The 16,473-nt window shown below is 38.5% G+C and overlaps 1 protein-coding gene across 2 annotated transcripts; it reads left to right on the forward strand.

Annotated features, from left to right (window-relative positions):
- Window positions 1-517: 517 nt before the first annotated feature.
- Window positions 518-16,347, forward strand: stam (signal transducing adaptor molecule (SH3 domain and ITAM motif) 1). 2 transcript variants are annotated; one of them, XM_057857133.1, is made up of 14 exons: window positions 518-748; window positions 3,536-3,620; window positions 3,703-3,778; window positions 4,057-4,152; window positions 4,266-4,412; window positions 4,481-4,571; window positions 6,984-7,179; window positions 7,266-7,360; window positions 8,728-8,816; window positions 8,904-8,991; window positions 9,086-9,140; window positions 9,213-9,369; window positions 9,437-9,558; window positions 11,063-14,225. In XM_057857133.1, exons 1-14 carry the CDS (start codon window positions 709-711, stop codon window positions 11,157-11,159), a joined length of 1,434 nt encoding a protein of 477 aa, XP_057713116.1. In that variant the 5' UTR covers window positions 518-708; the 3' UTR covers window positions 11,160-14,225. The 2 variants fall into 2 exon arrangements, with proteins under 2 accessions (XP_057713116.1, XP_057713115.1); XM_057857132.1 differs by lacking the exon at window positions 11,063-14,225 and adding an exon at window positions 14,233-16,347 and having other exon boundaries at window positions 522-748.
- Window positions 16,348-16,473: the final 126 nt, after the last annotated feature.

A 16,473-nucleotide genomic window follows, 5' to 3' on the forward strand; every position in this document is an offset into this window, starting at 1 on the left:
TTTTAAGGTGCAGTAACCCTACGCTGGATTTCGACCTACTTGAGCATTGTAGCTTTTTTTTTTTTTTTTTTCTCCCAGGTAAGACTAATGCCCACCCACACCTTGCATCCTGGTAACACCACTGGTGTCACCTCTCCCAGTTCAAATGGATTAGATGTCAATGGATGTTTGTTTTTTTAATTGATAAAGATTAAATTAGATGAGTCAGATGATATGGATGAGAGAAAAACGTAAATCAATAGAAGATGAATAAATAATTAGTTAAAACTTGAACCAAACAGGTGATTCGTGGTCCACCTTTTAAAAGCACCTTTCGTCACGTAATCGATGTCATCACGTGACAATGACATCTTTTTATTGATTTTTTTTTTTTTATGACAAGGATCGGGCGCGAGCCATTAAATTACATCATCTGTAGCATATTTGTACTCCTGAAATAAACTTGACAAAAACTGTTCTGTGATGAGTGATTAGCAAGTGTTGTTGCCAATCTCCACCAAGGTCGACTTTGACTCACTTCCCCAGCATGCATTGCGTGTTGCTGTCCAACAAGAAGGAGTGACTGTGTAGAAAAATCGTCCGGGCGACGCTCTTTGACGTTCTACCGAGTTGTCGCTCGCTACTATGCATTTGTATTGTATCAAATAAGGCGCAGGGCACTAGGAAAAACAACAACAACCGCGGAAGGTGACGTCTGTTGCTCCAGCGATGCCGCTCTTCGCGACCAATCCTTTTGACCAAGATGTTGGTGAGTAGAGCCCAACCGGGAGGATGCTACATGCTAACGTTGTTTAGGTTGTGTCTCGACTGACCGACGGCTTTTGTTTGAGGCGTCTTAACCCACAGTCGCGACTTAAAACCTATAAATAAGTGCCGTGTTGTTGAACATGGCGTAGGAATACACGTCAGTCACGCGGTGAGTGAGTTTTGCGTACGCTTTCAGCTCGGTTAGCGTAGCAACCCTGACACATCAATACTCTAACGTGATGACGAAATGGAAATGTTTTTAACAATAAAATAAACTATACATAACGCATTTTAAAGAACGTTTTTATCTCGACGGCTATAAACGCTTTATTTTTAAGTTTTGCTTTGAGTTAATAAGAAAATATTATTGTAGCATCCGGGTCATTCGAGTGCAGGTGTATTTCAATGATTACAAGTCATCATGCATGTGCAAATGAAGCTAACGGACTAGTTAGCTAGCGAAGGATGAATATCAATTTATTGTGTTTTTACTCGTATCCCAAGTAGGCATGTGCCAGTATGAGATTCTGACGGTATGATAATCTTAAGCATGTATATCACGGTTTCACGGAACTGCAATTACTGCTCTAAAATGTGTTACTTTGACATATCTGATTTAAAACTTTTTTTTTTTTTTTTTTTTAAACATATTAGCAAATTAGAAGATAAATAAGTTGGAACATAAATACAAACTTAAATAGAATATAGACTTCATTATGTATTGACGGGACACTGGGCGGATTCTTAGGAGGCCTATCTCTGTCAAAGCTGATCGGGTGGAAACACAGAGAACGAGCTTTTTCCGTTGAAAATTCTTGTGTTTATTTTACATAAATATTACTAACTATGAGGCTAGTCGGTAGGGAAATTATCGGCCGCCAAATGTAATCAAAGAGCATTTTTTATGGAAAATTCTTATGAATAAATGCTTAAATCCCTGAATTTTTTTTTTATAGATATGGAAGAAAAACAGTCTCGATTCTGGGTAAAAGCATTTTCATTTAAACACAAATATCCGAAGTCTTACATTAAAGCGTAAGTGTCAAACCAGTTCCACAAAGGTGCCAAGTGGGTGCTGGATTTTGTTCCAACCGATACCGCGCAAACAGTTTAACCCAGTGCTTCTCAATTATTTTCTGTTACGCCCCCCCCAAGGAAGACGTAAATGTTTCGCGCCCCCCCCCAACTCTCTGCCGCCACTGTAAATAGTATCATTCGTCTATATTACTATTATAAGTACGCCTCAGCCTAACATTGTGTCCTTTTTTTTCTATTAAAGAAAAAAAGTAACATAGATCAACTTATAATAACGTATAACTTTTTTAACATTGTGTTGCTTGTAACAGAAAAGACAACGCGCATCAATTTGCCTGAAGTTAAAAAAAAAAAAAAAAAAAAAAAGTCACATCCAAACTGTAAAAATACACTCAAGGTACATTTTTGACCATTTGATACTGAAAAATAAAATGTAATAAAATCAGTAAATAATAACAAATTCAAATTGATTAGAAACATTTACTCTTCAGGACAACGTGCCAAAAAATTTGACCGAAAAACAAAACTGAATAGAAGGGGGGAAAAAAGTCTTTGGACAGAAGGAAAGTTTTTATTTTCGCTGATTCACCACAGTGCTCACTGGTTTACTGATATAACACTGACAAAGCGGGACGATTGTGACAATTGGCAATATTCGGCACATTTTCGCTGAAAAACAATCAAGCGGCTTATCAATGAGATTGAGGTCGAATGTCTTTAAGTGGCGTCTTAACTGATTTGGCTTCTCCGCTATAATCATTTTTAGACTCAGTAAACAGTGGACTTTCCTCATTTCCCACTATATTAAAAGTCAAAGGCAAACGGCCCGAAAAAAGCGCATTCTCGGCGGCCGAGGTAGAACCGTAGGTGAGGGCGGTGGTCGTGACGATCCCAAGCTGAAAACGGCACTTCTCGGCCGGACACGTGAGAACCGAAGAAGACAGTGGTTCGCTGCGTGAGTCCAGCTCTGCATGAGTCTCTTCCGTGTGCTCTTGCTTACTTCAAAAATACTGCACGCACTTTGAAAATGAGAGCGCCACTGCCACCCACGGAGTGGATGTGCAAGTACACTTTATTCTAGTACGGCAAAAAAAAATAAAAAAAATAAAAGCATGTTCCCCGAGGTCACTCGCGCCCCCCCTGGCATCGCTCTGCGCCCCCCTGGGGGGGCGCAGCCCCACCATTTGAGAAGTACTGGTTTAACCAATGAATTTTCTGTTGAAACAAGCAGCACCTGACAAAGTTTAACTGATTACCCATGTAAGAGATCAGATTGGTCAAAAGGTGTCCTCTTCATTGGTTGGAAAGAAAACCGGCACCCACTTGGCCCTTTATGGAGTCAGTTTGACACCAGAGCATTAAAGAGTTACAAATAACTTAAGAAATAAAACACCCATTTTCTCTCTCAGTAGCAGCCACCAAAACTGCTTGCTCTGAACAGAACAGGTGACTGGCGAATTGATAGTCATGGAATTTATTGCAACACATTTTCTCAGTTTGAACTTTTGACCTGTCATCTATGTTCTATTCTGAATAAAATATTGACATTTGGCACTTCGTATTAAATTCAGTGTTTATTCACAATTCGTACAGTACAACTTTTTGGGAATCCATTTTGCACTTGTTAAATTACAGTGGGTAAAATTATTGTTTGAAAAGCATATTTAGCAAAAGGCTCTTTGCTGCGAACTTACTGAATTCGAGTTCAACTCTTACCAATTGTTAGTTGTTCCTCCACGTGTACTCCTTACAGAGAAAGCAACCAGTGAGATGAACACAGCAGAGGACTGGGGCCTCATCTTGGACATTTGTGATAAGATAGGACAGTCACGCACTGGGTCAGTTAGCAATATACTCTACAAATGCGTTTTATGTTCATGTCATATGGAACTTGCTTGTAACTTGTATGTTGCTTGGCAGACCCAAAGAATGCCTCCGCTCCATCATGAGACGTGTGAATCACAAAGATCCCCATGTGGCTATGCAGGCACTCACTGTAAGCACACTGTTTTATATGCATTCATTAATGTTGTTGTTGTGTATTATATTTTGACACATTACATGAATAACAAATTCATAACATATTTCTCCATGTGTTTTACCTGAATAAATAAACGCCTGGCCTAATATAAACACATTTTCCTTTGGGAAAAAAACAATGTCACTCAAAAGTCAGCATTATCATTGCAAATTGATCATTTTTGGATTTGATCTCATTTAAAAAATGTGTGTGTACTCAAAGTGTATTGAACATGTCACTGTGTGTCGCCGCAGCTTCTCGGCGCATGCGTGTCAAACTGTGGCAAGATCTTTCACCTGGAGGTGTGCTCCAGAGAATTTGCCAGTGAAGTCAGTAATGTCTTAAATAAGGTAGGCAATCATGCCTTTGCGCGTATTCCAACATGATCATATCGCACTGCCACCAGTGTGATTTATTATTATTATTGTTTATTTTTTTTATTTATTTTTTTTACCCCTCCTAGGGACACCCTAAAGTATGTGAGAAGCTGAAGGCACTGATGGTGGAGTGGGCTGAGGACTTTCGCAGCGACCCCCAACTCAGCCTGATTTCTGCTATGATCAAGAATCTACGTGAGCAGGGTGTCACATTTCCAGCGGTGGGCTCTCAGGTCAGACTACATCCCCGAGATCTGCTGTCAGCCTCAGAGTACCAGGTGTGACTGCCTTTTTCTTGCAGGCAGCAGAGCAGGCAAAAGCAAGCCCCGCCTTAGTGGCAAAGGATCCCGCCACCTCCTCAAATAAGAAAGAAGAAGAAGACCTGGCTAAAGGTAAAATAAAAAAATAAAAACTCAAGAGTGCTTGTTGTATAAGTTATTTAAAATGTCAGCCAAAGACCGCTTGCCAAGTTATTGGATAAAAAGCCTTAAAATTGGGGCTAATGCAATCTCAATGTGGCTATAATTTCCATCTTAAAACAAATGTAGGTTTCTAGCTACCAGTTTTCTTTGTTTTCAAAAGACACATAAAACCTTAAAACTAGGGCTGTCAAATTTAATGCGTTAACGGGCGGTAATTAATTTTTTGAATTAATCACATTAAATTATTTAACGCATTCGCGGAATGTCCCGCTCATGCATTGCCTCAAACAGATTACAATGACGCACTTGAGAGCTAAGAGGCAGAGAAAGGTGTCTCGTTTTGTGCTTTTTCTTAACAAAGGTATCCCACACACGACGTGCTGGCACTTTGTTTCTTGATTAGCACATTCAGCTTCAACATTGACACAGCTTACGGCTCTCGGCAGGCCGTAACTCTAACTCACTCCTGCATCATGTGAGTAAACAACATTTTGGCGCCGCGTGCACTTTAAGGTGCCTCGGATAATTCTGTATCAGAATATTACAAAAGGCGAGTGAACACAGGCGTTCATTGGACCGCGCCGTTTATTGGCATAAGCTTCAGCAACTCCTTCACAACAAACATAAGTATCATTTAGTTAAAGCACAACAAAAATAATACCTCTCAAAACAAATAATGTCCACAAAAAGAAAAGTGCTTCAATCTGTATTAATGAGGCCCTATTCTCACACAGTTAAACAACAGTGCAAAGAGAACTGGCATTCCCAATCAAAATAGCTATGAAACATACACATAAAACTTACTCAAGACTTTGGCATTTCGTTTAGTTGGATGGCAATATTTATTCACAATATACAAACTATCAGAGGTCAAGTACGTTGTGAAGCCAGCACTCAAATGACGTGAATTACAATGGATGGACCATTAAACAGGAAACTACGGCGTCAGTCGAGGGACAAAACACACTTTTTGGTTGGATTTGTAATTTTATTTCAAACTCGCCATTGACACCTTGTGGTGTACTGTATATGTTATAATTAGGGCTGTCAAACGATTACAATTTTTAATAGAGTTAATCACAGCTTAAAAATTAATCGTAATTAATCGCAATTCAAACCATCTCTAAAATATGCTATATTTTTCTGTAAATTATTGTTGGAATGGAAAAATAAGACACAAGGCGGATATATACACACAACATACTGTACATAAGTACTGTATTTGTTTATTGTAACAATAAATCCACAAATGGCATTATTAACATTCTTTCTGTTAAAGTGATCCACGGATAGAAAGACTTATAGTTGTTAAAAGATAAATGTTATAGTTACAAGTTATAGTAATTTTATATTAAAACCCCTCTTCATGTTTTCGTTTTAATAAAATTTGTAAAATTTTCTATCAAAAGTAGAGTTAATATAATAATAAGAATAAAAATATCAATAATAAGAAAAGAGTGACCAAAGTCTGAGTAAGTTTTACGTGTATTTTGCATAGCTATTTTGATATGGAATGCCAGTTCATTTTGCATTGTTGTTTAACTGTGCGAATAGGGCATCATTACTATAGACTGAAGTGCTTTTCTTTTTGTGAACATTTTTTTTTTTTTTTGAGAGAGAGAAATGGGAAGATTATTTTTGTTGTGCTTTCACTAAACGATACTTATGTTTGTTGTGAAGGAGTTGCCGAAGCTTATGCCAATAAACGGCGCGGTCCAAAGAACGCCTGTGTCCACTCGCCTTTATAAAATATATATCTCTGTACATATCTTACCCAAAATACAACAAGAGACACATAATTGCCACTAAAAGAAAGAAAACTTACCGAAATATGAGGAGCACAAATAGCAATTTGCATTGCATTGTGCATCCAGCATAAACATCTCACAACTACTAACTCTCCCACGTTTAGAAGAAATAACATTAGTATGGAACGGCGCTGCCCCCAAGCGGCTGGTGGCATTCTCTTCACTCTTAATGTCCATAAACGGCCTCATTGTAATCTGTTTGAGGCAATGTGCGAGCGGGTCATTCAGTCCATGCGTTAATTGCGTCAAATATTTTAACGTGATTAATTTAAAAACTTAATTAACCTTTTAGAGATGGTTTGAATTGCGAATAATTACGATTAATCAATTTTTAAACTGTGATTAACTCGATTAAAAATTTTAATTGTTTGACAGCCCTACTTAAAACATAAATATGCATAAGTCATGGTAAAACAGACTAAATTTTTCCCCCTAATTTTAGAGATTTGTACTATGGCTTTTAAATGCATAAAGAATCACATTTAAAGTTCAATTTGAGCCACAATATAGTGAGAATCTGAACAAGCCTTTTTTTGAGATTCCAAGTGTCTTCCTGTCTCTGTGCCAACGGTAGCCATCGAGCTGTCCCTGAAGGAGCAGAGGCAACAGAACCAGACGTCCTTGTCAGGCCTATATCCCAGCACCTCCGCACTGATGCCCTCGCACAAGTCGGATGGACGCAAGGTACGTGCCATCTACGACTTTGAGGCAGCCGAGGACAACGAGCTCACCTTTAAATCTGGAGAGATCATCACTATTCTGGATGACAGGTCAACACTCATACATACGCTCCCATGTCAACAGAATTGTGTATGTGTGTAATGTGATGAATCAAATGTTGTTGTCTTCATTTTAGTGACCCCAACTGGTGGAAGGGGGAGACGTATCAGGGGGTGGGGCTGTTTCCGTCCAATTTTGTCACAGCTGATCTCACTGCGGAGCCTGAGATGAGTATGTATACATGTGCATGAGGAGTAGGTGGAAATGTTTGTAACTGATGCATAGCAATACCTAAATTCAATAGCAATTCACAAATCGTACGAATCGACTCAACTCCTGCCCAGGGGAGGGGGGATTTTGCATGTCAGTAATGTTGTATTGGTGACCGAAAAAAGCAGCAGCAGTATCAACTTTGACATTAACAGTCTCAATTTTTATTCTGAACATCGGAAATAGAAAAAAGTAAAGTGTATTAGAAGGGAAAGAAATTTTGCATTCACTTCAACTTAAAAATAAAATAAAACCTGACCTCGCTTAACGTCTACGAGCGTGACATGAACGTCGAAGGACTGCGGTTGGTCCGCTGAGAACGTTGTTTCCGGTTCAGCACAACAACACCGCCGTTTTTAAACATTCGAAACGTCTTGTGTGTCGCTTACGCTTCAACATTTGTATTAACAACATTTGTTGTTCATTTTTGATTAGCTGCAGCTGCAAATACACACGGTACATCTTGGTTGGCATTGCTGTTAATGACTGGAGGAGAACTAAAGGAATTCATCAAGAGTCCTCCAAAACCGCACAAAGACAAAGCCACACCCCTGTAGTGGCATCGCGGTGAATTACATAGCAACGCGTTTCCTTGACGCAGAACTTCGAATGCAATAACAGCGTGGGGTCTACGCTGTCACTCCGCCGCATTAATCAGCCTTAACTCATAACATACAGGCCACAATAAATCATTGTCCTGTGTGCCCATACTCTCCACTGGCAAATAGCTATCCCTCAGAATGCTGCCCTCTACTGGTTAACTCCCAGTTAACTAAGCCATAGTTATGAGGTAGATATCCATAACTTTTTTACAGACACTATTTTTTTCATTGTGACGTCATTTGTTTAAAAGTTTAAAATATGCGAGTAAATAATGATTTAAAGTCGTTTTTTTTGTGTTTTTTTTAAAACGAAATATGAGACATCAATTAATGATGCCAAGCTAAAAACGACAGACATTTTGAATAATAAATATAATTACCTTTGTTTTATGGGTGGGTTGAAACAAAAGCGGGAGTGCGACATCTGTAAACGGTGGTTTTCAGGGTAAAACGGACAAATTAAAAATAGTTTGGGGGCTTCATGCGCCATGAATCTGCTATGGCAGCATATAGACATGTTGTTCTATCAAACACAGCAGTGTTTCTGGCTTAAAATACAGCAGTTTCTTTTAAAGAGGAGTGCAAGAACAGAAACTGCTTTTTCAGTCTTGTCTCTGTTTTCCACCACATATTTAAACTCCAAAATATAAAAAATCCACTTACTGGATTACTGTATTTATATGCATTACAGGAGTAGTTTTCCACTAGTGTGTGTTCTTCTCACAGTGAAGACGGAGAAAAAGACGGTGCAGTTCAGCGAGGAAATTCAGGTGGAAACTATCGAGCCGGAACAGGAGCCCGTTTTTATCGATGAGGTGAAAAAAAAGGACTTGATCTCTCTTTGAGGAATCATCATGGATTAGTCGACAAAAAAAAAGTTATGTGGAAAAATGTACTTGCAGGACAAAATGGACCAACTGCTGCAGATGATTCAGAGTGCAGACCCTACAGATAACCAGTCAGACAGTGTTGAATTGCTACAGCTTGAAGGTAAGTAAAGTACAAGCTTGTGATTAAAAGGAAGTGTAATCCATGTAGTTGTCGTACGTAGTGTGTTAAATTGTTTGACTTGTTTGTATGTCAGGAGCATGCAATCAAATGGGACCTCTCATTGACCAAAAACTGGAGGACATCGACCGGTACGTCCCATCTTGCATGCAAAATATGTCAGTCAGTTATGGTGACATGTGCATATTTACGCACGTGACCAGGAAGCACTCCGAGCTGTCCGAGCTCAATGTGAAGGTAATGGAAGCACTGTCATTGTACGCCAAACTCATGAACGAAGATCCCGTGTACGCCATGTACGCCAAGCTGCAAAGTCAGCAGTACTACATGCAGCAGCCCCCCGCCGCCTCACAACAGCAGGTAACCATGTACATGAATTTGTCAGTCAAAGCATTGCTGTCCTAACGAGGCTGTTGCGGTGCCACAGGTGTACCCTGCTGCTCCTACGTCGGGTTCGTACAGCATGAGTGGCGCCGCCGTACAGGGTTACAATGTTCCCGTGGAGCAGCTTCAAGGCCAGACCTCTCTTCCCACTCAGCCGGCACCCAGGTCAGATTAGACTACATTTGGATGAATCCTGCCTAGCAACAAGCAATTTTCCATTTTTTTCCCCCTCATTTCACCAATTTGTCCACATGGTGGCACTACCACAGCACTCTTAACTGAGCTTTCGCCTTGTCTACTAAAAAAAAATAAATAAATAAAATAATAATAATATATTAAAATATCATTACACGGTAAGTAGAGGAAAATAATTTGTGTTTTTTTTTTTTGTAATTGACTTTGAAAATAGATTGCAGTCTAAATTGATTGGTCGTCTATTGCTGTTAATTAGCAGTCAATCAATTAAATCTAACAAGTCAGACATTTTTTTTCTTCAAAAAAGGTCACTTAGAAATAAGGGCTGGGTGATATGGCCTAAGTACTTATCACGGTAAATTGAGCAGATTTAAATCAATAACGATAATTGACGTTAAATTTGCCCAAGCAGACTGTTGTACAATTTGAAAATCTGAATCAATGCATGAAATACAAGTTAACCGTTTCTCATTGATTTATTTACCAGCTTTCAATTTAACATATTTAGCCATTGTCCATGCAGTGTAAACATTAAGTATGCAAAAAGAATCTTGTAAACAAAAAGCATTCAAGTATGAACATTTATAACACTTTGTATGACTGGAACAATGTACAACATTATAAATATCAATATGGCCATTAGACTTAGGAATCTTTGGGCACCTAACGATTCAATTACGATTCAGAGGCTACGATTAGATTATAAATTGATTATTGATGCACCCCCATTAATTGCTGCATTAGCTACTTTAAATGTTTCGTACATTAGTTACAGAAATTGAACAAAAAGTCTTTCAAGCTTAAATAAACAACTATTTCCGTATCAAGTTAACAGTTCAAAACAGTAAATAAAATACTCAAGTCCCAATTCTGTATCAGCGTTAATGGTGTGACGCAACCGTTAAATTTGGTAAAATTGCTCCTGTTATTCCATAATCTCCCTTCTGTCTACTTTCTTCATGTGAAAGTTTTAAAACTGTTTCATCATTTCATCAAGTCAAGATTTTGCCGATTTAGGAGAATTTTAGATAAAACGTTAATTAGGTTCGTTTGGAAGGTTCGCCACAACAACCTTCTGGGGAGGTCTACTGCTTTAAGATGGTGGCTTTTTACTAACGCTGGCAAGTCTGTCATTTCGCATCTAGTTTTCTATACATGTGCTGCTAACGCCGCCGAGTCTGTCATTTAGCATCTAGTTCTTTATACATGTGATATCTACTGTAGCATTATGTGGGCGTAGTTTGTAGCGGCTGTCGGCAGCAGTCAGGTGTTGTTTTTTTATCTAGCGGCATGAGTTGAGCCAGAGCAACGATTTGAGCATTGTCATTACTAGGGATGGGAATCGAAATCCGATTCCAATTCGGAACCGGTTCCGAGTGTTTCGAGGCCTCGACATCACAATGAAAAAGCCTTAACGATCCCTTTAACGATTCCTAAAGACGCGTATTGCGTCGTGACGTGTCTTGTTGTCCAGACGCATCAAACTAGCATGGCGCCAAGAACCACTCGCTCCAAAGTTGGACTACACTTCACCAGGAAAGAGTGTGAAAATGAAAGGTTACGACGGGTAAGCACGAGCATTGCAGCCATAAACATAACAATGACAGCACGTAGGTTCAAACGCTCGAAAGTGTGTCTTCACTTCACGAGGAAAAATTACAACAAAGCGACTTGCAGTCATTGCAAGGTGGAGATAACTGCATCGGGAGGGAATAGACTGCACTGTCCTCACCGAGACAGCTATACAGCTAGCTAAACTCCGAAAAGACGATACAGAAGACGTTGGTATAATTTGCTGACTTTATTCAACCATCACTTGAAGAGTGAAACTAAAAATAGAAATGAAACAAATCACTTTCGTCCCCAATAACAAACAGGTTTGCATCAACGTAAATCAGCGATGATTAGCTGCTAATAACAGTATGGTTAGCATTCGTTCGCTAGCATTAGCACATCGTTCAAACCACTACACAACTGGATTTAAGTGTCCGATCGCGAGTGGAAACACAACAACAACAACACAAAAGATGATACATACAGGCGTTGCTTCTGTAGATATTAACATTAACAAAGAACGTAGGCTCGTAGAAGTGTTTCCCTCTCTCACTTCGCTTGCTCACTCGCTTGGATGCGGCATTTCTTCGGGTGCCCAAACTGCGGCCCGCGGCCCAAATACGGCCCACCTCCACATTTGGTCCGGCCATTTTGAATTGTTTTTTTTTCTCAATCGTGTTATTTATTTCCTGCCCTTTTTCCTTGAAGAATTCAGAGAGGGTTATTTGGTTATTATCTATTTAATTAATAGTGTTTTTATTATTAATTATTATTATTATATTATTATTTTTATTTTATTTACTTTCATTCCGTGAAGAATCCAGAAAGGGTTATTTGATTGTGGCTTTCTGAAAAACAATAATTTTTTACGTTTATGCACTTCTGCAATCGTCACACTTTTTTTGTTACAAACTGACCCCGGCCCCTCATCAGAGAAGGGAAAAGTTATGTGGCCCTCACAGGAAAAAGTTTGGGGACCCCTGCTTTAACACATATTGCCAAACGCAGAACAACAACCTATCTGCCAATATATACCAATATTTTTTTATTTCTATTAGATAAATGTTTCAGTAAAATGTTACACATTCTTGTGTATTTGCCACTTATTGCCACAGTTAACATTGAGGCTTTGGGCCTCTTTTGATCTCGTTGTGAGTTTGTAAGGTTGTGAGTTCTGATTAAACAAACTCGATGCCAATCAAAACGTTTGTTGTTCTTTTCCCCCAAATTAGAATCGATAAGAGAATCGATAAAGAATCGAATCGTTAAGCAATATCGATAATGGAATCGGAATCGTAAAAATCCTATCAATTCCCATCCCTAGTCATTACCCGGGTGATGACAAGTATGATGTTTACTCTTGGTCCGTTCCTCATTTCGTCCTGAAGACCGGGCTGACTGTTTTAGTTCCGCTTTACTTGGCATATTTCAGTAATCGGAATTTGGATGTTTGTGAATCGTTCTCGAATCTTCCACAGCCGAATCGCGAATAATCAAAGAATCGGAAATTTCGCACACCTCTAATGGCCACTGTGCAAAAATTTCATTGTAACACAAATGACTTACAGCTAGAGGGGCTTGAACAGTACACTTCAAATAGAGGACCGGGTATCAGACGACTTATTGTTAATGGCTGCTGTGACATGTAGTGATGCACGATAATACATTTTTCAACCGATATCGATAACCGATAATTACCTGCCCCTTCCACCCGATAAACGATAATGTCACGCCGATAATTCTATTTAATTATGTATGTAAAATTTTAAAGTATACAAAGATAAATGTTACTGTGCAAAAATGTAATGCAGTGCTATTTTTTTCCACATCAAATGTGAACAAGTAGTGAATTCCAACAACTAAACAATGGCTATGACATTGTGTAATGATAACCTTTTGGCAACAATTACTTAAGGAGTTAACACCCAAGTTAATACCTTTAAAAGTAAGCCATTCCAAACATATATCACATTACTACACTGCAAAAACACCTCCTTAAAACTAGCAGAATTGGACAAAACTGTTGATTGCGCACATTTGGAGGCTAAATCAAGTATATAATTATCGGATTGCATTATCGGTTGAATTTCGTTTTATCTGGATTATCTGTGTGACGTCATAATTGCCATTATCGGCCGATAATTGTCAGTGACCAATATTATTGGCATCTCTAGTGACATGATTACTCAACACAAGTGTTTACTTCGTTTTTTTGTTTTTTTTTCCAGAGCATTTTCTGAAATACACGCACGCACACATGTACCCCCCCCCCCCCCCCACACACACACACACACACTTCCCAAGCTCTTATGCCAAGTAAATATATAATATTTTATGATGGCAGTAGTGACACAGAATAAAGCAAGCACATACAGAAAAATAGCTGTTGGATTAGACTTTATGCTGAACATCATAAAAGCAATCAGAGAAATCACACACACAGAGATACAAAATAACACAACATACTGATTACTAGATGCAGTCCGTGCCCAATCTACTCATTAAGTTCAGCTACTTCAACAAGGGTAGAAACGCTGTCACAGGTAGCGATCGCCACTTCGTCTTTCTCAAATCCAAATTTTTTCTAGACATCCGACGTAGAGTTCTTTCTTGGCACCAATGCCACACTGAGCGTCGACTAATGGTATACTCGAAATGCCTGTGGCCTGGCTACCACTATTATCCGACTCCCATCACGTTCACTTGTAGCATTAGCCGCTAGCGTTAGCGTACCGGGCTTCTATTTGTTTGATTTTCTGATAGCCACGTGACTTCACATGTAAGCACACTGGCTACTTTCTTGAAAGGGAATGAGCATAGCCGAACAACACATAGTAAGAGCAGGCTGGAAAGACTTAATTTTTTTCGTTTGATTAAAAAAAAACAAATTTACCGACATGGTCAAAATTACGTCAGTCATCGTGAACCATCTTGGTAACGGTAAATTTTGGGTAAACCGCCCGGCTCTACTTAAAAATACCATTGTTACATCCATTTTTACTTTCATTTGCTTGAATTTAATGCCATTTTGATATACCAGGACTCATCCCAGAGTAACCTTTTAATTTGACATTGTATTCATGTCACCAGTGACGTTCACATGTACATGGCTCAACCTCCCGTCTATGCTGCCGTCGCCCCAGGCAGCATGCCGCCAGGCGACGCTCACGCCTACGCCGGGGGCCCCGGCTCAGTGACGCCAGCACCACCCAACTACTCTAGCCAGATGGCTCCTCCCTCCGCAGAGCCACCACAAGCCCCCTACTCGGAAAAGGCTTTGCTATAGGCTCCCAGATTCTACCACAAACATTCATTTTCACCAAAAATCAAGAAGCAGTGCCAGATGATACATTTCTTTTATTTTTTGTGAAGGTACAGAAATCACATAAGGATGACAACCCTCCTGATTTTTCAGCATGGCAAAATCAGCACAACTCCCAATGTGCCATTTTTTAACTACCATAATTAGTCTCCTCATATGTACTTTTGCAAGAACAGCCGTACTGATCTCTGATTATTTCATACAGTGTCTCGAGAAAGCAAAAATAACAACATGTAGAAATTACTTGATTTATTAGTTCAACTACAAAATATGTGGAATGAACCATTTTATTATGTTGGATACGCTTATACTAACATGGAAGGTATTCATAGAAAAGTAGTAGTATGAATCATTAAGACCCACAACATAGTGGTCAAAGTACATTTATATCTTAAACAATTTAGAATGTTACAAGAATATATTTCCAACTCTTTTTTTTTGTTTGTTTTGTTTTGTTTTGTTTTTTGTTTGTTTTGTTTTACAGAATCAGCAATGATTGATTACTTTTAAAATATTTTCCAGGTAGAATCGTATTGTTTTAATGTTGATAACACCTCAACTTGGCAGACCTTCCACACTTAGGTAGTTTATTTGACTGGCAACATTAGAGGAGGGTTAATGATGCTAAATTTAGATAAAATAGCATTTATATGTCAACATTTAAAAAAAAAAAAAAAGGAAACCTTTTTTGTTTTCTCTCTAGAACAACAACAGTATTAACACAGTGGCATGTTGAAAATTAACTCATTAACTCGAAAATGCGCGAAATCTTTAAATTTTATTTTTATGTCAACTAGTCGTATAAGTATTCTCAAACAAAGCAAATGCTTTGCACTTAATGGGTCATTTTTACCCACAACATAACAGGATTAAATATTTCATACTTTAAGTAAATCCAATTTATCCCTTTCCAATTAATTAGCAAAAATGGTTGTATTTATGGTGCGTTGGCCAAAAGTTAATAGCGCGAACAAACCAGGCAGCGGAATAATCTATTATTAACTCTTTGGCTACCATTGAAAGGGAAGCCTTTCCAATTCAAATGAGTTGGAAGTCAATCAGCATCAATGGCAACCAATGAGTTGTGCTGTTTTCTGACTTCTGCAAAAATTAGAAGGGTTGAATGGCAGAGATACTTTGTTGCACATGTTCTAGTGTCGTTGCCATCGCAACATGCCCTGTCTAAATCTACACTAACGTGACAACAGCGTTTTTACTCACTACTGTGCTGTGCCATACAAAAGTGGCACTGACTCTCTTTACATTTTGTTTTTCCAATTAATGAAAACTGACGCCACTTTTATTTTTCATATTTTGAGGGGGAAGGATAGCTCAGCATGCACATGGCTCTTGTAAATATTAGCACAGTTAGTGCTCAGCCACAGAGAACAAAGTGTGGGGGGCAAGATCCTCAGTATGGTATTTCTTTTTTTGTAGAGTATTTTAATTTATGTATTGATTGTTAAGCTATTTTAAATTTGCCGAGAAGCAGGGCAAAACGATGTACGTATTCTGTTAAAAAAAAAAAAAAGACGTACGATGTTCTGTGTCCGTTGTACATTATGAATGGAAGGAAAATCTCGCGTGTCCGTTTGTGATCGTAGTACTGTAGGATAAAAACCAGAACAAGCGAACCTCTTTTTGTGCATTTCAAAGAAAAACTTGATGAATTTAATTCACTCCCTATGCTTTTAACACTACTCCATACAATATAAACTTGTGTTAGGAATGACTGGAGATGGTCGTTAACTTGAAATGGAATCTTTCATTTTTGCCTTTGAATTCTACATTTTGATCAGATGGATTATAAACTTGGGATTGGATGCAAAGTGGAAGGTGCTGATCTTTTTTTTTTTTTTTTTTTTAAACATTTTTTTTGTTTTTAATCAAAAATTTATTCTGCTCTTTGTAATGCATTCTTTAAAGCTTAATTGGTATTCACAATAAAATACAAAAAGGCCAAATGTACAGAAATGTGTGGTTGTGTCTTGAGTAATTGCATTTTTTAG

This window comes from Corythoichthys intestinalis, chromosome 14 (genome assembly GCF_030265065.1).
Source record: "Corythoichthys intestinalis isolate RoL2023-P3 chromosome 14, ASM3026506v1, whole genome shotgun sequence".
Lineage (NCBI taxonomy): Eukaryota > Metazoa > Chordata > Actinopteri > Syngnathiformes > Syngnathidae > Corythoichthys > Corythoichthys intestinalis.